Consider the following 20,896-nt stretch of genomic DNA (forward strand, 5'->3'; position numbering starts at 1 on the left):
GAGGCTTATGTAAAGGGGCCGCGGGGCGCACGCGGCTGCCCGCACAGGTGTGGCGGCCGCGGGAGGCTGTGCGCGGGGCCGCCCCCACCCCCGGCGGCCGCTCGGCTTCCCTCGCGCTGCTCACTTGTTCTCCGCATCCGCCTGGGTGACGGCGGCGCGCGCCGGGCAGGACGGCGCGCCCCCTCCCCTGCGCCCCGCGCCGCTCTCGCGTAATGCGCTTTCCGCGCCCCGCCGCCCGCCGCACCCTCCGGCCTGGCTGTGTGAGCGGCGCGGGGCGGGGGCGGGAGTCGGCGCGCGGGGAGAGCCGCGGGGACGGGCGGCGGCGCCCGGAGGTGTCAGCTCCTCGCTTTGCCGGGAGGCCGCCCGGCGCCCGGCGCGCAGGGGCCCTCCCGGTCCTCCGCGCGCCCCCGGGGTCTCGGACCCGCGGGAGACAGAGCGGTGCCGGGGAGACGCCGCCGCGTCTTCCCTTGAAAGTTGGCCGGGGCGGGGAGCTGGGAGGCCAGGAGGCCGCGCGCGGGGCCCCCGCCGCCCTTGATTCGCCCCGCTCATCCCGCGGGGCCGGGCGCGGACGCCGCCGGGCCGCCGAGTCTTGAGGGACCGAGAAGCGCTGGCCGGCGTCGGGGCCCTAGCCAGCGGGCGGGCGGCGGCGGACCCCAGCGAGATGGAGACGGCGAGGGGCGGCGCGGAGTAGCTGACCGACCCCCGGGCTCGCTCCGCGCTCCTCGGGGGCGCGGCGGGCGGGGCCCCCCGGGACTGCCATGGAGGTGCCCACCGTCAAGGACTTCCAGTGGAAGCGCCTGGCACCGCTGCCGAGCCGCCGGGTGTACTGCTCCCTGCTGGAAACCGGGGGACAGGTCTATGCCATCGGGGGCTGTGACGATAACGGCGTCCCCATGGACTGCTTCGAGGTCTACTCCCCCGAGGCCGACCAGTGGACCGCCCTGCCCCCGCTGCCCACGGCCCGGGCCGGCGTGGCCGTCACCGCCCTGGGGAAGCGGATCATGGTGATCGGGGGTGTGGGCGCCAGTCAGCTGCCCCTGAAGGTCGTGGAGATGTACAACATCGACGAGGGCAAGTGGAAGAAGAGGAGCTCGCTGCGCGAGGCCGCCATGGGCATTTCGGTCACCGCCAAAGGCGAGTGGGGCCAGGGCCGAGGGCGGGCGGAGGAGGGGTGGGAGGCCCGAGGGAAAGGGGTGGAAGCCAGCCCTGGACTGGAGGCCACTGTCACATTACATGGACACTAAAACTAAAGACCCGCTGGCCTGGTTTTATAGGTGGGAAAATTGAGTCAGGCAAGTGAAGTGCGTAGTAAATCCACATGATGCCAGAGCTCCTCTCCACCCGAGCAGCCTCCTCCCAGCAAGGTGGGCAGGCGTGGCCAGAGGGGAGAGCCAGAGGGCACTCTGTAGATGTCCCTGTGGACACCTTCATTCAACAGAATGGTTGGGCCTCCCACCCACAGCACCGAATCCCTTGAAATCTGCCTTGCAGGTGCCACCATCTCCAGACACATATTTGGGGTCCTGGGTATGTTCATGCCATCTTCATACCATCCCCAGGCCCCAAGGGGAGGGACTTGGGACCTGATTCCAGGACCCTCTCCCTACAGTCTGCCTCCTGATCTCAGAGGTACTGAGTGGAGACCAGAACGTTCCTGAGGTTCATGCTCCCGCAGCTTCTTGCCCAGGTTCACTAGGTTCTCAGGACATGCGGATGCTCACCACATAGCTTTATGCTTCTTATCTCAGTTTCTCCAAGCCCATCCTGTCTTTCTTTTCAGGCCTGGTATAGCCCAGAGTAGACAGGGGCTCCGAAAACTGTTTTTCTAAAATACAGTTTTATGGGAAATGGCCCAGTAGGAGCTAGAAGATCCCAAATACAGATCAGACAGGCTTATCAGCTTGCAACCTTACCTCCTTCTTTCGCAGAATTATTTCAGCTGCCTGTCAGGTCTCCTGTAGGTCAGAAATCAGTATGTCTTGAGCACCTGCTCTGTTCCTGACACAGTTCTAGGTCCCAGGGAGGAAGGAAAGAGGCAGAAGATCTGATCCCTGCCTTGAGGAGCCCAGGTCTTACCGATGAAGATCAGACAGAGAAATTCAGAAGCCCACAGGGCAGAGTAGCCAACTCCTGAACTCTCAGTAAGAAAGATGGAAGGCCTGGAGGCCAGTGGGGAAATGGAGAGGGAAAAGGGAGCCCTTTATCCTCAGGCCGCAAGAAGTGGTGCTGAAAGATTAAGAACTAACATTTATTGAGTCCTTACCATAAGTGCTTAATAGGTATTAACCCCTTTGACCCTCAGAACTTGTCTGATGAGGCAAGTAGTATCACTATCCTCATTTTGGAGAGAAGCAATGTGGGGCCCAGAGAGGTTGAGTAACTTGCCCAAGTAACAGCTTGCAGATGATGGTCAAGTGTGTGCTCTTAACTATGGCATTGAATGGGTTCAGCAGTTAGTTTACTAAAAATTTACATGCTCATGTGCCAGGCTTTATACCAGATGCTGGGGCCACAGATTAACAAATTTCCCTGACCTAACAATCTATTGAAAGAAACATAACAAAGGTTATCTCAGTAACAGTGTAGCAGGCAGGGTGATGGCCACAGGAGCCACCACTTTCAGCCCAGCCTTGCAGTTCAGGGACACCAAGGTGATTCTGAAAGGGTGAGTAAGAATCGGGTGCAGGATCGGTGGTTGGAGTGGAGGGGAGGGTTCCCAGCTTCAGAGGTGTAGGTGAGAGCAGGGATGGGAGACGCAGTGTGGGGAGGTCTCTTTAGCAGGCCCCATCTCCTAGCTAGGGTTGGGATTTCTTTGTTTCTCTCTTTAGTAAGATTGGAAAGTAGAAAGAAGGACTCATTCCTGCAATTGCCTTGAAAAATAAAAACCTCTTCGAGCCAGAAGTGGTGAGGACTGGCCTCTAGTAGACAGAACGCCGAGCAGGGATGGGTCCCTGGGAGAAGAGGGCCCTGGGGGTAGGGCTGTGTCCTGAACAGGCTGCCTGAGGTCCTGGGGTGAGGGCAGCTTGGAGGCTGTGCGCATCCTCCCTGGTGTGCTGTGTCACCTGCCCCCACAAGCAGTAGAGAAGCTCTCCTGTCCTCAGAGTGCCCAGCTCGCTGCCTGCTCAGAGCTTCTTTCATCCAAAGCCTCTCCCCCTTTCACCCCCAGCCCTATCCCATTCAGTACAAGCTGCCTCTGGAGCCCACAAGCCTTCCTGTGTGTCCAGGAGGATGGCCTTCCCCTACCCGGGAAGGAAAGGAAGAGCAGCAGGCCAGTATCCCCCAAGGCCACTGGCAGCAGGGCTGACCTCATCTCCAAAGGCTCCCTCTGGGTCTCGACTTCTGGTCTGGGAGTGCCCAGCAGCAGGCTCCTGGAGGGTGTCAGGGGAATACTGTTCCTCTTTGGCATCTCTCTGGCTGCCAGGAAGGAGGAGAATGGGGGGGACAAGACCTGCAAAGTGTTGTCCAGGCCTGGACTCCACCGCAGTCCACCTGTGGGTAAGGCTTGGCATCTTGGGCTTAACCAAGGGCCAGGCAGCAAGGAAGGTAAGGCACGTAGGCCTGACGTGGCTTCAGGGAGACCCAGGCTTGACTGTGACAGGAGCTTTTAATGGTGCCACCAACCCATTCTCTGGCAGAGCAGTGGTTGGGAACATGGCCCAGCTTCAGTGCCGGCCTTCAAGGGGTTGACAGAGCCTGGCCAAGGTAGCAGCTGAGCGCCATGGGCCTGTCTCACAGTGTCTGTCGTGTGGCCTCTCTCCCTAGATTACCGCGTGTACGCAGTGGGCGGGATGGGCCTGGACCTCCGTCCACACAATCACCTCCAACACTATGACATGCTCAAGGATGTGTGGGTGTCTCTGGCACACATGCCCACCCCTAGATATGCCGCCACCTCCTTCCTTCGAGGCTCCAAGATCTACGTGCTGGGTAAGGACAGACTGCCTGGAGCATGTCCGTCTCTGCTTCCCTCCCGGATCAGTTCCTGTTGGAAGCAGTGCTTGTGTGCGCAGCATCTCCTGGGCACTGGGGGTTAATCATACTGCCCTCCACCCTCAGGGAACTTCCTATGTGATCAAATAACAGTGAGAAGGGGGAACCCAGCCCTAGTCCCAGGGGCTTACTCTCCCACCCAACCTTTGCCCTGCCCTGGCCTCCAGGAGGACGGCAGTCCAAGTATGCGGTCAACGCCTTTGAGGTCTTTGACATTGAGACTCGCTCCTGGACCAAGTTCCCCAACATCCCCTGCAAGCGGGCCTTCTCCAGCTTTGTGACCCTGGATGACCGCTTGTATAGCCTGGGGGGCCTGCGGCAGGGCCGGCTCTACCGGCAGCCCAAGTTCCTCCGGACGATGGACGTGTTCGACATGGAGCAAGGTAAGCTGGACACCAGGCCCTAGCGACCCACCTCCCTTCTGCCCACCCTGCACCTCACCCCCACCCCACCCACCTGCCCCGGGCCCATTCACCAAGTGGCTTGAGCCTTTCAGAAGTCTGAATGCTCCTCTGCATTCAGGGCTATTCTTGGGATCAAATTCTTTCATCTGTCCAGGGCTCCCTCTGATTGGCTGGCTGTTTTAATCAAAGCCTTTCCCAGCTGTTGTTCCTTCTTACAACATCCAGCCAGGGCCAGGTGAGGGAGGGCTTTGAAACAGAAGGATGCTGACTCGGACACTGTCTGCCTCGAGTCTGCCTCCTTTCCAGCTTAAAGTCCGTGAAGACAGAGGTGGGACAAGGTGATTCATGGCAAGAGGTTATGGTTCCTTGGCCTGCAGCAGGCATGCAGAGAGTAGGTTGAGTGCCATTTCACACAGCAGGAGGCATCGTACATGCCCTGAGCATACAGGGTAGATGAAATCGAGGTGCCGCCCGGGGCGAGAGCGGTTTGGCACCCGTGCGCATTTGGCAGGGGCGGTCAGCATCTCATTCTCTCTGTTTCTCCTGACATGGCCCACGGCCTGCAGGGGGATGGCTGAAGATGGAGCGTTCCTTCTTCCTCAAGAAGCGGCGGGCAGACTTTGTGGCCGGCTCTCTGAGTGGTCGGGTCATCGTGGCTGGAGGACTTGGTAAGGATAGAGTTTCCAGGCTGTGGCCTGGTGCTGCGTGGACTCTGGATATGCATGAGCAGAAGAGGGTGCTGGCTCCTGCCACACTGCCTGCCTACCACCTGATGCCAAAGCATGCTCTTCCTCCCAGCCTCGACGTCCTGCCTCCGTGGGTGGGCCTCAGATATGGTCTGTCTGTCCCCTTACACGGGGGAAACTGAGGCTCAGAGAGCTTAAGGGACATGCTGAGAACCACGTGACACAGGCTGGCTGAGCCCAGGTCCCCGGGGCCCTGTCCGGGAAGGGCTGGAGGTAGAAGGGACTGGCCTTGGTCCTCTTTATCTTCTCCCTGGACACTCAGCTCTGTCAGGGAATAGGAAAGCAGTCTGATCAAATCAGCTATTCTGATGGACTCAAGATTTGCTGGATGAGCCCTCCCAGAGATTAGGGTCTTTAACGGTGGGACTCCACCGTCAACTGGAGAGATAAGTGGGCAGTGGGGCTCCTCGGAACCCAGAGTTTACTCAGTGTGGGCAGATTCCCCAACTTTACCACGTAGGAAAGGAACTTGACATGAGCTAGACCATGTGAGCAGCTTTCTTCGTCACGGGCAGGAGAGGCAATAGTGTCTAGAAACTTGTGGTAAAAGCAGGCAGTGGGGGAAAAAAGCTGAGTCTTCCATCTTGAGGAGATAGAAGAACTGAGAAGGCAGGAAGGGCGAAGTGGCTGTTTGACAAAAGGGTGGGGAAGACCTGCGGCCCAGGGAGTCCAGGGTGCTGCGCTTCTTCTGCCTGTGGTTCTCGAGGGAGGTGGGAGGTGGGTCCCTTCCCCCGGGGACGGGTGGCTGGACCGCTTGGTGAGGCCCGGCCCCTCGCACTTTCAGGGAACCAGCCCACGGTCCTGGAGACGGCTGAGGCGTTCCACCCGGGGAAGAGCCGCTGGGAGGCCCTCCCCGCCATGCCCACGCCCCGCTGCGCCTGCTCCAGCCTTGTCCTCAGGAACTGCCTACTGGCCGTGGGCGGCGTCAACCAGGGTCTGAGCGACGCGGTGGAGGCCCTGTGTGTCTCGGACTCCTAGCTGGCCCTCGGCCCAGCCACGGCGTCCCGGACTAGACCACACACTCTGGACAAGAGTTGGGGCCGCTTCCCCGGGTACCAGCTCCTGTCTGCAGCCAGTGGGGTCAGGCCCCGGGGCTCTAAGTGACCTCTCCACCTCCAAACCCTACCAACCCGAGGAAGCTGGAAGACGTGTCAGTGACGCGGCCACCCCTCCTCCCCCACTGGAGCCGAGGTGACCAAGGCGGGGAGTCCTCGCTGCTCAGGCAGAGAAAGGTACGGGAGCGCCTGCCGCCTCCCTGCAGTGGGCTCACCTCTGCCATCTCCTGGGTTCTGACCCAGAGGCTGGCTGCTCACCGCTGTCCTTTCCCTGGCTCTGCACCTGTCCCAGAGTCTCCTGAGATGGAGAAAAATGGACAAGGGCCGTCCCAAAGCCCTCTTGCCTCCCTTGGCCTCCGTCTCTTCCCCGCAGGTGGCTGACTGTGGGCCCGCCCTGAACCTCATCTGCCCAGCAAGAACTGGCCCTTGAGCTGGAGGCGGCGGGCTGGGGAGGGAAGTCGGGTTCGTGGGGGCTGGCCCAGCCTGGCCGCCCTGGCCGGAAAGGACCGGTCCCGCTTGGGGTCCTGGCGGGAATGTAACGATGTGGCAGGGGCAGACTGCTGGCCCAGGGTCTGCTCCCCACCCTTCTCCTCACCCCGTTTCTCCTTCGGGCACCCCTCCCCACCAGAGGCCTGGCCCCTGGTCACCAGTGGCCCCAGAGCACTTCCGTGTGAAACTAGCTTGTTTACACTGTGGCATCCACATCCGTGAAGGGTGGATTCGTTGCACTCTGGTTAACCGCAGCAGCACAATGATTAAAACCTATATTCCTGTCTTCCGTGGCACCCTCATGCCGGGGCTGGGTGGACGGGGTCTGGACACGAGAAGGGGACCCCGTAGAGCAGCCCCTCTGACGTTCTCAGGCCACGCAGGACCCTCAGGGGCCACTCGTTCTTGGCTGTTCACTCTGAGAAGGCTCCTCCTTCAAACCACCTCGCCCCGAGCGGTCGCCTCACCCCTAGGAAAACAGCGCGCTTTCCGTCTCTGGAGCGTTGACGCGCCGTGGGTGTGTTAGGAAAAGGTTGCGCTTGTTAGCTGACCTCTTTGTCAGGTTACTCTCGACCCCACCTTTGTCAGGTCTAGCCTCATTTCATTCAGCTCATGCTCATTTCTGTTTTGCCCAGAGTAGAAAGGGAATGGCTCACTGATGTAAAAACATAAAGTACGTGCTTCCTTTTAGCTGGTACAGCGCCTCTTCCCGATTCCAAGTTGTTTTCAAAAGCTGTGCTAACACCGGGACTACAAAGATGAAAAAAATATGTGCCCTGGAGGGGCTGTGGGGGTCAGATAGCACTCACTACGCAAGGGTATCGTTATGTCTCTTGAGGCAGGAACACCTGTCCGAGGGGCCGGGGGAGCCTCCTGGAGGAGGTAACCCCTCCACCAAACCTTCACAGACGAGGGAAGCCAGGTTCTGGACAGGATGCGGTTTTCCTTCCCTTTCTCTGGGCACCTGCTCGTCTCTCCCGGGCCCTGGAAGGACACTGCCACCTGCTGACCGAGCCGTTCCTTCCCACCCTGGCATTGCGTGGCAGCGGGCGCCCCCTGGTGAGCAGACTGCAGGAGGCCTTCCCCACTGCATCCAGACCCCCGCCCCATTTAGTTTAGCCCATTTTAGTTTAGGAAAGGGGGCTGCGGAAGCCAGCACTGTGAGGAATGGATGGCAAGTTAGGGGGAGCATTGCCAAACGCACCCCTGTCTGCCTCCTGGCTTTGCCTCCTTCCCTCTCAGCCCCTGCCCAAGAAAGACATTTACAACTGGGGCCCCTCCACCCTTTCTGATAGGAAGCCTAGCCTATGTGTAGGGGGCTTTCCAAGCACCCAAAATGGCACCAGACGTGTGGATTGGACTGAGGCATTTCAAATAGTCGGGGTTTCTTAGGGGTACAGCCAGCCCCAAAGGTTCTTCCCATCATGAGAATAGGGGACTGGCCGCTGGAATGTGAGGGCCGTCGGACTCAAGCTGGCGTCTGCCAGGACTCGCCTGCCGGAGTCCATGCTGGGAGGATTCTGGGGGAGCTCACCGAGCACTGAGGGAAATGGGGGTGTCGGGAGCACATGCCGCAGCGTGCCCCGTGCTGCTGCGGAGTGCGCTCAGCGTCTGGGGTCTAGCGGCCCCCCGCCACCGGAGGCCTTCTCATCCCCATGCCTCTCGGGGTCCCTCCGCTTTCTTGTCTTCATTTCCCAGTCTGTGAAACAACAGCAAGGACAACGCCATCTCACAGGGTGCTTCAGTCCTCGGGTTAACCCTGGAGTAGGCAGTATCCTTGTATTTTGCACTTGAGACTACTAAGGCTCCAAGAGGTTATATAACTTGTCCAAGGTCACAAGCTAGTGACTGAACCAAGTCTGACTCCAAAGCCTGTGACCACAGCACTGCATTGCCTCAAATGGAATAGCACATAGAAAAAGGAAGACAGTCAGCTGTGCTGCACCGTGCAAACCTAAAATGATGAAGACTGTTTCCTGAGGAATGAATGTTTTCTGTTGTTGAGGGAGAGACAGGGTGTTCTCAAGCCCACTGGGGGACAGCACACACACAGAAAATCCAGGGAGATGCAGGCAGTGCCGATCTAGGGGCCTTGCTTGCCTTGCTAAGGACTCTGGACTTGATCCACATGGGAAACTGGGAGGAAATTAAGGATTTTGACTGGAGAAGCATCATGGGGTCTTCTTCAGAGAAAAATGAAGTGAGGAAAATCACCAGGACATATCTAAGATCACAAAGGACCCCAGTGGATTTCCCTGGTGGTCCAGTGGTAAAGAATCTGCCTGACAGTACAGGGGACATGGGTTCAATCCTTGGCCTGGAAAGATTTCACGTGCCAAGAGCAACTAATCCTGCGAGCCACAACTACTGAAGCCCACACAGCTCAGAGCCCGTGCTGCTCACAGCAACTGGAGAAAGTCTGTGCATAGCAATGAAGACCCAGCACAGCGAAATAGGAATAATAATAATATCAATAATTAAAAAAAAAAAAAAGAAGTCCAGTTGGTGTTGCAATACTCAGAAAAACATGTGGGCCAAACCTTTCAGGCCCCCTCTGGAGGGAGGTCCACCTGCTGTGCAGTCAAAGTGGCAGGAGGGTTTGGGACCACAGGGAGTGGACTAGTCCTCCTTTCCATTGCTGCTTCTCCCCCAGAATTTCTTTCTAATGATCTCTTGCATTTGACTGAGCTTTCTGGCCCATGGAGACCCTCACGGGAGATGGGGTGCCGTCGGCCTTTTCCAACCCCCATCTTGTAGAAGAGACTAAACCAGCAACCCTGTGATTAAACCAAGCAGCACAGCTAACAAGTGACGGGAAGGAGATTCGAATTCAGCTTGTGGTGGAGGGGAGTGCAAACCTCTGCCCCCACCGTTCTGAGCTCAGCAGGAAGAGATGGCAACCCCATCCCCACCCCCACTCCCAGTGTCTGCAGAGCAGGACCAGTACTCAGGTCAAAGGCTTCCAGCTCCAGAGAGCTGGAGAAATCTGCTTGGTGAGATCAAAGAGTTGTGTGGGCAGGCGCTTCTTTTTGGAATTGAACAGCTGCAGAAGCGAAGGCAAGAGGCGGGGCCGGCGGGAGCTGAAGAGTCGGTGCTTAAAGCACGCAGACAGGTCGGGCAGGTGAGTTTCCTAGGTCTGCCACGACAAAGGACAGCAGATTGGCGGCTTCAGAAACGACAGAAATGTGCTGTCCCGCAGTGCTAGTGGTCTGGGATCCGGGGATGGGGGGCTGGGGAGGTCTCCTTGCCTCTTCCCAGACCAGAGGACTGCGCTGGCCTGGGAAGGCTTCCTGGCAATCCTGCTGTAATAACTGGGCCTCAGGGGAAGTGGGGATTTGGTGCCAGAGTGCACACGGGAGTGGGGAGTGATGTGAAAAAAGACTGGAAGGCAAGTTGGAGCCTACTCAGACCTTGAACGGTGGATCAGCGCCTCCAGAAGGGTTTGGGGAAGTGGGCCAGCCGAAGTATTCATAAGAGGATGGTTCAGCCTCTCCAAGCGCCCCTCCCCACCCAAGGTGCAGGGAGTGACGGGTGGGGGAGGGCCCAGGGGGAGAAGCTGATCTCTGGGCGGGGCTCCAAAATCACTGCAGATGCTGCCTGGAGCCTTGAAATTAAAAGATGCTTGCTCCTTGAAAGAAAAGCTATGACCAACCTAGACAGCATATTAAAAAGCAGAGACGTTACTTTGCCGACAAAAGTCCGCATAGTAAGAGGTATGGTTTTTCCAGTAGTCGCATATGGATGTGAGAGTTGAACCGTAAAGAAAGCTGAGCATCAAATAATTGATGCTTCTGAACTGTGGTGTTGGAGAAGACTCTTGAGAGTCCCTTGGACAGCAAGGAGATCCAACCAGTCCATCCTAAAGGAAATCAAGACTGAATATTCACTGGGGGGACTGATTACTGAAGCTGAAACTCCAGTACTTTGTCCACCTGATGTAGCCAAAGAGCTGAGTCGTTAGAAAAGACCCTGATGCTGGGAAAGATTGAAGGCAGGAGGAGAAGGGGATGACAGAGGATGAGATGGTTGGATGGCATCACCGACTCGATGGACATGGGTTTGAGCAAGCTCCAGGAGTTGGTGATGGACGGGGAGGCCTGGCGTGCTGCAGTCCGTGTGGTCGCAGAGTTGGACGCGACTGAGTGAACTGAACGAGGTCTTCGCTGCTTACCTTCGCACGCTCAGCACAGGGACTGAGCAAGTGCATGGGAAGACCTAACGCCCCAGTCCCGGTTCCTAGTCTGGCCAGACCAGATGCTTCTGGCTCCTGAGACCTTTATGGTTTTTTTCATGCAAAACCTCCCAGACACCTACCTCCTCTGAAGAGGAAATATCTGACAGATGACTTAGAAGGTCAGTGGGGTACGGGGCTGGAGGCCAGAAATGTCTTGATGCCTAAGGCGACACTTTAGAAGTGATGGGCTTTCTAGGTGGTTTCAGGAGAGCATGTCTCTCTCAGGCTGGGGGGTCGCTCTCCCTTCCCTGCGCCCTCCACGTTGCTGCCCCGAGGTGACAGGTGGACGGGAGCTCCAGACTTGCTGCTGGTGGCCTTCTCACCTGTTGGGGCCCTGACTGGGCCGATCAGACTCTGGCCTGGGTCGGCCGGGGAAGGGAGGGTGTGGCTGTCCCAGGAGGGCAGGGCCCCGGGCCCATCCACTATCTCCGTGACTTATCTGCCTTATCTGGAGGGCCCGAGGGAGCGCTGGGGGCCCTGGCCTCGCAGAAAGTTGAGTCTGACACTCTGAGGTCTCAACTCAGGTTAGCAATTCACATTCTTAAAAACACGTACAATTTCCAAAGCCTTTCCCAGCCTCCCCACTCTGGATCACCACCCCATCTATAGAAGCAGGGACTGGATTGGAGCTCGCCTTCCAAACTGGTCTTACCCCAGACCTCAAGCCCCAGTGCCTCAGGAAAGTCAACTCAGCCCTGGGTGGAAAACGACCACCTCATTGCTCTCTTCCAACCTCCCTCACCCGCAACAGATCGTGGCTGGATTCCCCTGCCCTTTGGGAAATTGCTCCCATCTACAAGTTCACCATCCTAGTTACAGAGCTTAGACACCCTCCCCCAGAACCCCTGGTCCTCCAGGTGATTCCCAGGCCTGGCTCCTAAGACCCTTCACCAAAGCCCTGCCCTTCCAGCCATGCCTCCTCACCTCTGCCTCGGGCGGCCCCTGGGAGACCACTGGGAGCAGGCAGCTCCCTGGACCACCCCTGCTGCTCACCTCCCCTCCCCGCCCCAGCCCAGTCGCCCCCAGAATGTAGAATGCCCCCTCCTTTGTGTACACCCACCTCACCCCCTACACACAGGCTCCCCTCAGGACATGGCGATATCATTAACCCTTGTGGGCCCACGATACTCTGTGCTAACCCTCGCTGGGTACCCAGAGCCCAAATGTGTAACTGAATGGAATAAATGCAGCCAGTGACTGAACTGAATGAACGTCAGATGTCCAAGAGCGCAGAGAGCACCAGGTTTGAGAATAACCTTTACAAAGCCCCCCATCCTCTGAGCACAGATGTCTGACTGATGCAAGGAGCCAGAGCCAGGAAATCAGAGGATTTCAAATCCTCCTGCTTAGGGGGTGGGTTCCCTCTCCCCTTTGCCTCAGGCTCTGACAGGAGTGATCCTTAAGAACTGGGCTTTTCAAAAGCTATGGGTGAGGGGCCAGCCTGGTAATCCAGGCTGGAGGTAACAGCCCCACGCCAGACTGTGCAAGGGTCACTCAGGGCCAAGGAAATGCTAGCTCGTGCTTTCCCTTCCCGAGGGCTAGGAGCTAGTGACCTGGCGAAAGAATGTGCTTGGCCAGGGGTGTACATTCCAGGATCAGCTTGGGTGGCAAAGGGCGCGAGCCATGGGTGGGAGCCGAGCACGGGCAGATCCTCCTCCTGGGCACCCCTCCCATCCCTGCCTGTGTGGACCTCCCCAGACCTCCCCGAGTGCAGCTGTGGCAGAGGCCAGGAGGAGGAGAGCCTTCAGTCCCTGCAAGGGAACAGCATGTCAGTGGAGTCTGAAGTACCGAGTGCTGACCCCCAGTAGGCACAGCCGTAAATCCCCGGCTACTAGGGAGCCTTTTCCGGCTGACAAAGAGCATCTGAGTTCAGGATCTCCTCTGATGGACAGGAACTGAGCCTCAAGGGGACTGAGTCAACTGCCCCAGGTCACGTGGCCAGCAAGGCGTGGGGCTCCTCAGTATGAAACCCATTCTCTGGCTGCCATTCTGAGTCTCACGAACCCCCTGCTTCATCTGAATCAGCAGCCCCAGGATCTAACCCAAGGCTCTGACTTCACAGGGTCAGTGATGGATCAGTCAAATATGGGGTGTGGAAGCATGGACCCCTGTCAAGGTAGGAGTTTACTTTTATTTTCTTATTCTCCATCTCAGTCCATCAAGCATCTCAGTAACACACTAGGGTTGTTTGGTGGAAAGGACTCAAACTTGGTGACTGGATACCCAGCAGATGAATCCCATGAGAGCTTTTGCCCCAGTCATAAGCATAAGTGCCCCCCCCACCTCCCAACCCCACAGCAATGCGAGTTACACCTCAGAGACTGAGAAAAGAATACAGAAGTGAGGGGCAGAAAAAGATCTTTTTATTAGCTGTGAACAAATGAGGTAAGGAGACCCCTTTCCAAAATACTGACTAGAAGTTCTAGACCTAAATCAACACAAATACCTACCCACCCCACCTCCCAGCTCTCAGAAAGAGCCCTTGTCTGCATTAAAAATCAGCAGTGAGAGTAATCCAAAGGCCCTCCTTTCCCCCAACCCCAGAAAGGCTGCTCTCTCCTTCCCCCAGCACAGAGCTCCGCTTAGGGCAGTTTCCAGGACCACTTCCCAGCACTGGGCTTATCTGACAGTTCTTTGTCCCGGATCAGATCAGCTGTAGCTCGGGGAGCCTGATAAGCTCCGCACTATCCCAGCTCCCATCCACACACACACATGCTTGGGTGTCTGCCACATGGGGGTGGGGAGGAAGGAGACTTGGGAGGACCAGAGTCCAGCAGAACCCAGAGCAGAGTGAAGAAACACCCATCTGACAGCTTCATGTCTTGTTTCATCCAACAGCCAGCCCACGAGGTCGTGAGACGCATTTCAGGTTGAATGAATGATGACTTCGCTTAGGCTACTGGAGACTTGAGCCAATCAGGAATCCTCTCCGGGCTTCGCTGGTGGCTCAGCAGTTAGGCATCCATCTGCCAAAGCAGGAGACGCAGGTTCAATCCCTGGTCTGGGAAGATCCCATGTGCCGCAACAGAAGGAGCCGCCCACGCGCCCCAGAGAGAAGCCCACGCACCCCAGAGAGAGCAGCTCCCGCTGCTGCAGCTAGAGAAGAGCCCGAGCAGCCCCCAAGACCCAGCACAGCCAAGAAACAATCATTGAAAAGAATCATCTCCGAGCCAAGGCATGCTGGCTGAGAGTGCTGTTCTTGGAGCCAGACTGCCTGGGCTCCAATCTGGCTCTGCCACTAGCCAGCTGTGTAACCCCACAAGGGCAGTTACTTAATTTCTCTGTGTCTCAGTTTCTTCATCTGTGCAATGGGGATAATCATATGTTAGAATCTCCTTCATAGAACTGTGATCAGGAGTGAATGCGTTCACACGGTGACTAGTGCACAGTAAGTGTTCGCTGTACAAAGGAGAATAATTCTTTTTTTATATAATTTTATTTATTTTTGGTCATGCCAGGTCCTCGTTGCTGCACGGGCTTTTCTCTAGTTGCAGCAAGGGGGGGACTGCTCTTCGTTGCGGTCCGAGGCCTTCTCGCTGCGGTGGCTTCTCTTGTGCCGAGCACCCTCCTAGGGCACACAGGCTTCAGTGGTGGTAGTGGGCTTAGCAGTTGCAGTTCCCAGGCTCCGGGGCACAGGCTCAGTAGTTGTGACGCGTGGCCTTAGTTGCTTCGAGGCATGTGGGATCTTCCCGGATCAGGGATGGAATCTGTGTCTCCTGCACTGGCAGACAGTTTCTTTACTACTGAGCCACCAGGGAAGCCCAAAAGAGAATAATTCTTATCCAGAGAGGTGCCAAGAGATAGGCTATTAGTGGCAGAGTGGAGCTTGGAGCGCAGGGTGTCAGACTCCTGAGCCAAAACATTGCATCAGGGGTAGCAGAAGGAATGGGGCTCCTGAGTGTCCTGTAGGGAGGCAATCAGTTGCCAAATGGGAGAAAAAAAAAAAAAAGGTGTGACTGAGATTTGTAATATGTTGCTAAATACCATGGGACAAGTTACAGCAGTGTTGAAATGGAACTCGGTTTTTTTTAATCCAAATATGTTGCTATAGATGAAGAGACTGCCCTCCAGAGAGAAAGTCCTCAGCCATGACCACACATGGGTAGTGGTAAAAAAAGGAGCTGGAATTCAGGACTCCTCCAGTATCCTTGCCTGGAAAATCTCATGGACACAGGAGCCTGGTGAGCTGCAGTCCATGGGGTCACAAAGAGTCAGGCACGACTGACTAACACTTTTTTTTTTTTTTGCCCATGCCTCACAGCTTGCAAGGTTCCCCAACCAGGGATTGAACCTGGGCCTTGGCAGTGAAAGTGTAGAGTCCTAACCACTGGACTGCCAGGGAATTCCCTGGAAGCCGGTGTGGAGTCTGCGCCAAGGCCACAGGTGCAAGACCTTTCACCAAGGCCACAGACACGGAGCCCAGAACCAAGATCACCTCCAAAGCTGACTGAGCACCTTCATAACCGTTGCCAAAAGGGCCTCTGATCATCACCCGCCAGCTTCCTGACCCCAAACTCGGCAAAAGTGCCCACACCAGTACTCACCCTCTAGCACCCTAACCAATGACCTATGCCAACTTTCCAGCTGGAATTATCTTTGTCTTGAGGCTATAAAAATTGACTACTAACCCACCAAGTGTCAGCTCTCTCTTGAGCCAGCTTGCTGTTCTAACTTGTGTCCTGTCGACTTCCCTGGGCTGTTAGGAGGTCAGCTCACTGTGCTCACAGCCCTCGCATTATCTCTGCTCTTTGTTCTTAATAAACCCACTCCTTTCTGCAATACCCGCGTTCGGACTGCCATGACACCCAGGACTTCTGTTCATCTATGTGTATTTTCCCTGCTGCTGCAGGTGGGGGCCAGTGCAGGTTGTCTGACTTGCAGAGAAGAGCTAGCTTCTCCTTGATCACATCCTTCCTAGGCCTGGCCTGTGAATAACATTAAATTTCCCATTTTAATGGGTAGCTTGGGGACTGTTTTCAGAGTTGGAGGCACAAAATTTCCCAAACTCCTGCTAAGGCTTACTAGAATTTAGATTATAAGTATCTCATCAGTTCCATCTTGTATTTCCAGAGCCCGTTTGGATACCACAAGACAGCGTGATTCTTAGGGACTTGAGCTGTGATGTCAGACTGGCGGGGTTTGCCTCCCAGCTCTGTTACTTCTAGCTAGGGCTGGGTGGTCTTGGACATGATGCTATATTGAAGATGCTTAGAACCAGGACTGCCTCAATAAAAGTTATATAGAAAGTAAAGTGAAAGTGAAAGTCACTCAGTTTTGCAAAGTCACTTTGCAACATCATGGCCTATACAATCCATGGAATTCTCCTGGCCAGAACACAGGAGTGGGTAGCCTTTCCCTTCTCCAGGGGATCCTCCCAACCCAGGGATCGAATCTAGGTCTTCTACATTTATCAGCTGAGCCACAAGGGAAGCATAATATTATACCTATTATTGTAGTTGTTCAGTACATATTTGTTGAACAAAGGAATGCATGAATGAGTGAACGACTGGCTCATTAAATGAATAAATTGCCTAAGCAGACATATACATGTGGTCACAGCTTTCAGTTCAGTTGCTCGGTCATTTCCGACTCTTTGCGACCCCAGAGACTGCAGCATGCCAGACTTCCCTGTCCACCACCAACTCCTGAAGCTTGCTCAAACTCAGGTCCATCACGTCAGTGATGCCATCCAACCATCTCATCCTCTGTCGTCCCCTTCTCCTCCTACTCTCCCAGCACCAGGGTCTTTTCCAAGGAGTCAGTTCTTCGCATCAGGTAGCCAAAGTATTGGAGTTTAAGCTTCAACACCAGTCCTTCCAATGAATATTCAGGATTGGTTGGATCTCCTTGCAGTCCAAGGGACTCTCAAGAGTCTTCTCCAACACCACACAGTTCAAAAGCATCAATTCTTCTGCGCCCAGCTTTTTTATAGTCCAACTCTCACATCTATACATAACTCCTGGAAAAGCCATAGCCTTGACTAGATGGATCTTTGTCAGCAAAGTAATGTCTCTCCCTTTTAATATGCTGTCTAGGTTAATCATAACTTTTCTTCCAAGGAGCAAGCATCATTTAATTTTATGGCTGCAGTCACCATCTGCAGTGATTTTGGAGCCCCCCAAAATAAAGTCTCTCACCATTTCCATTGTTTCTCCATCTACTTGCCATGAAGTGATGGGACCGGATGCCATGACCTTAGTTTTCTGAATGTTGAGGTTTAAACCAATTTTTTCACTTTTCTCTTGTACTTTCATCAAGAGGCTCTTTAGTTCTTCGCTTTCTGCCATAAGGGTGATGTCATCTGCATATCTGAGGTTATTGATATTTCTCCCGGCAATCTTGATTCCTGCTTATGCTTCATCCAGCCCAGCGTTTCTCATCATGTACTCTGCATATAAGTTAAATAAGCAGGGTGACAATATACAGCCTTGACATACTCCTTTTCCTATTTGGAACCAGTGTGTTGTTCCACGTCCTATTCTAACTGTTGCTTCCTGACTTGCATACAGATTTCTCAGGAGGCAGGTCAGGTGGTCTGGTATTCCCATCTCTTGAAGAATTTTCCACAGTTTGTTGTGATCCACACAGTCGAAGTCTTTGGCGTAGTCAATACAACAGAAGTAGACATTTTTCAAGAACTCCCTTGCTTTGTCTACGATGGTCACAGCTTTGGGCATTCCATAAAACATGCTAGACTTAGTTTTGTCAGCAGAGAGCAGCATTGAGTCAAACATTTCAAATTTGTCAGCGACTTGAACAATTCAGTCACAGTCCTCTTTTTGGAGCCCACCTCCCAGTCTTGGAAGGCTGCTTCTAATGAGCAGGAGCAGTTCCACTAGCCCCTGAGAAAGAAAGGGCCATACTGTCCACCACCCGAGAGTGACGGTTACAGAGGGCTGTAACTCAGAGCTCTGAGGAAGGGAAGTATAATGATTGTGGTCTCAGGCAAAGCAGTGGTAAGCTGAGCCCTCCAGCCTGCAGCAGCCCTTTTGCCAGAGAAAAGGAAAGAGGGTCCAGGCACCTATACTCAGATAAACCCCAAGGCAGGAGATGCTCCAGGGCCTGGGAGCCCCCCTAAAGCTCAGCAGACCCAGAGAGCGCCCAGCTGGCCCTCGTTTACTTCTCTCCCCTACTACTCTCTCGGTACCTCCCCTCACTCTCACCCGGTTACCCCATCCCTGAACGTCTTTCATCACATTTTACTCTTGCTTTGGTCCAACTGGCCTCCTGTGAAGCCCTCCCTCGAACCCCTGAGCCAGAATAAGACCCATCCTTTTAACTATACATGGCATTTTGTGCCTGTCTGTTAAAAACAACACATACATAGTTTAAATTTATTAGTTTGTTTTCATCTGTCCAAGAGAATGACAGAATTAACACTATAGATACAGGGATGTGAAATCTGTGATATGAGATGAGGCATAGGACAATTGGTTGCAAGAAGCTGCTTATTTTTTGGTTAACACATAAAAGTTTTTCCTTCATACTTTCTTCAAGCATTTAAGTGCTCCTCTTGTGCCCCAAATTTGTGCTACTGGCCAAACCACCTATCTAGTTTTCTTCTTATTTTTTATTTTACCTTTCAAAATTTTTATTGGAGTATAGTTGATTTACAATGTTGTGTTATACGCTGGTCTTGAGAGCCTTCCCACTGTTTGCTTTGGATTAGATGGTAACTTGCTTACTTATCTTATATCCCTTGCCAAACTGTAAACTTCCTGAGACCAAGGAGCTAACTGTCAATATCCCTCAAGAGTCACCTGAGATGTATTTCTTTTCCAGGAGAACTGGTTTCCCACCACTCCCCACCTCACCCCCAAAGCAGGCCTTGGTGTCCCTCTCCGGCCCTCCCATGGGCACCCTGCGCTTCACCCATCAGGGCGGTCCTTACTCTGAGCCGTCTTAACATCCGCTTCCGCTGGTCTGGACCCACCCAGACACGGGCACAGATTGTGAAGTGTGTCAGAGCTGGGACGGATGCTTGTTTTTAATTGTCTTCCCAGCGAAGCATCTAGCAGGCTCAGTAAACCATTAATCCCAGAGCCCCTCATACCATGATCACCAAGGGTAAGCTCCTGCGTGCCCACCTTCAACCGGACGGCACAGCTCAGCCCAGACTCCTAGGCACATCCGCGCACAAGACCCAGGAATTCCCCCACGCCTGGCGGCAGCCAGCAACCAAGCTCCCTGACGTAACCCGATCCTTGGTCAGGCATTCTCGCTCTGTGGCAGACCAGGTCTCCCTTCCGGGAGTCCCAGCACTGAGTTTCAGCAGTTAGGATCATTTCCGAGTCTCATGCTGTTCCGGCTCTATGTCTGTCTGCCCCCAGCCTGTCTGCTGCAGAGAGACAGCACTACATCTATTCATGACCAAAGCCCAGCCCACAGCAGGTCTGAAACTGAGGACGTCTCCTTTCTCTGAAGACTTGGGCTGTCTCCGCTTGCCCCCTAAAAGGAGATTCACATTCTGATCAAAGGAAGCTGAAGTAGGGGTGGGGAAGGTCCCAGAGGTACAAGGGATCCCCCCACCTCATCCCCCAGCCCTGCAATAGTCAGTTTAGGTGGGAACAGAGGGAAATCCCTCAAGTCTTTGAATTCCACTGCATATGCATTCTTCTAGTTCACAAAAGTTTACTGAGTGCATTTTTGTGCCTAGCAATGGGCTATGTATTAGGGATACCTGGAGTCTAGATTAGGTCTAGATTAGTCTAGACTTCATAAGGGTCTAGATCAAGCTTGAAAGGAAATTTTAGATTCATCTGTACAATTCTTTCACCTTACTTATGAGAAAATATTGATTCATCTGGCTAACTGTCTCACATCTTTCAGGTCTCAGCCTAAAAGGCTCTGTCTGCAGGAAGCTGCCCCAGACCAGCCTCTTCCAGAGAGGGCTAGAGGCGCCCTCCAGAAATATACCCCAAGGGCATTCTGTTCTCCCCCATCATGGATACATCTGCCTCTGTCTGGGATTTGCTTGTTTACTTTTCACTAGATTGAGAACTCTCTGAGGGCAGAAGCCACCTGTCACCTTCGGATCCATAGGTAGTACCTAGTAGGCACCAGTATTTGCAGAATGACTAAATGATGGGGTCAAAGGCCACAGACGCAGCAGGTATCAGTCAGAACTAGAACTCAGGGGTCCTAACACTCAGCCCTGTGGCTGCTCTTACATTACCCATGCTTCCTCTTGAGAGCCCTTATCTATCTAAATGGCCCCAGCTAGCTAGATCCCAGGAATGGATGTTAATCTCATTGCGGAAAGGAAACAGCAGGTCAGGGGAACTTTCACCTGGACCTCATTCTATTTTCAGATAATTCAGAGCCAAAGGGGAGGCTGCAGAGAGGAGAATGCCAAACTGGCTACCACCTCCTGTGGCCCTCCAGATTTGGGGTTGGTTTCCTGAATAAGTGGATCCTCTGCAGCTACAAAGGAAGCCAAGGGCCCCATTCTCCAGCCCTAACTCACACTATAAAGGACAGTGGAAGTAGGAAAGTGGGCAGACTAAATACAAAATTCAGACACTGGGAGTCTAGTCCTTCTTGATCCTCAGCCTGCCCTGAATACACAGCTGGAGGCAGCATCCTCCCGGGGCTTCTGAATCCCAGCTCTGCCAGTTTCTCACCAGTTGTGTGGCCTTGGACAGAATAATACACCCTTCACAGGACTGATCTACTATGAAGACTCAAGGAGAGATGTTCCTTTCTCCCCATTACATCCCACATTTAGAGGAAAGAGTAGAGCCTATGGATAGTCTCTTTTCACTCTATATGACACTCACAATGGGGATTCTGGACTGAGGATTCTGCTTCAGACCTTAAAAACCAGACTCGAAAACCACAGAAAGGAAAACTTGAATGGGCAGCTATTTACAAGTTAAACAGTAGGAGTGTAATATATTTTTTAATGAATGGATGTTTCCCATTGGCTCTACCTCCTTCCCCTGCTTCATCAGTTCTACCACATCCTGAGGAACTCAC

At 54.4% G+C, this 20,896-nt stretch overlaps 1 protein-coding gene across 2 annotated transcripts; it reads left to right on the top strand.

The window, feature by feature from the left end:
• The first annotated feature begins 273 nt into the window (after positions 1-273).
• Positions 274-6,967, top strand: KLHDC8A (kelch domain containing 8A). Of its 2 annotated transcripts, XM_043485367.1 has the most exons (5): positions 281-1,134; positions 3,763-3,927; positions 4,158-4,373; positions 4,961-5,062; positions 5,925-6,967. In XM_043485367.1, the coding sequence occupies exons 1-5, from the start codon at positions 759-761 to the stop codon at positions 6,116-6,118; spliced, it is 1,053 nt and encodes a 350-aa protein (XP_043341302.1). In that variant the 5' UTR covers positions 281-758; the 3' UTR covers positions 6,119-6,967. The 2 variants fall into 2 exon arrangements, with proteins under 2 accessions (XP_043341303.1, XP_043341302.1); XM_043485368.1 differs by lacking the exon at positions 3,763-3,927 and having other exon boundaries at positions 274-1,134.
• Positions 6,968-20,896: the final 13,929 nt, after the last annotated feature.

This window comes from Cervus canadensis, chromosome 13, assembly GCF_019320065.1.
Source record: "Cervus canadensis isolate Bull #8, Minnesota chromosome 13, ASM1932006v1, whole genome shotgun sequence".
Taxonomy (NCBI): Eukaryota; Metazoa; Chordata; class Mammalia; order Artiodactyla; family Cervidae; genus Cervus; species Cervus canadensis.

Bases quoted from the DNA above. Each gene is read 5' to 3' on its own strand.
- KLHDC8A (XM_043485367.1), top strand. From the start codon at position 759: ATGGAGGTGCCCACCGTCAAGGACTTCCAGTGGAAGCGCCTGGCACCG. The intron at 1,135-3,762 runs GCGAGTGGGGCC...CTCTCTCCCTAG, and splicing joins CATTTCGGTCACCGCCAAAG to ATTACCGCGTGTACGCAGTG. The intron at 3,928-4,157 runs GTAAGGACAGAC...CCTGGCCTCCAG, and splicing joins CTCCAAGATCTACGTGCTGG to GAGGACGGCAGTCCAAGTAT.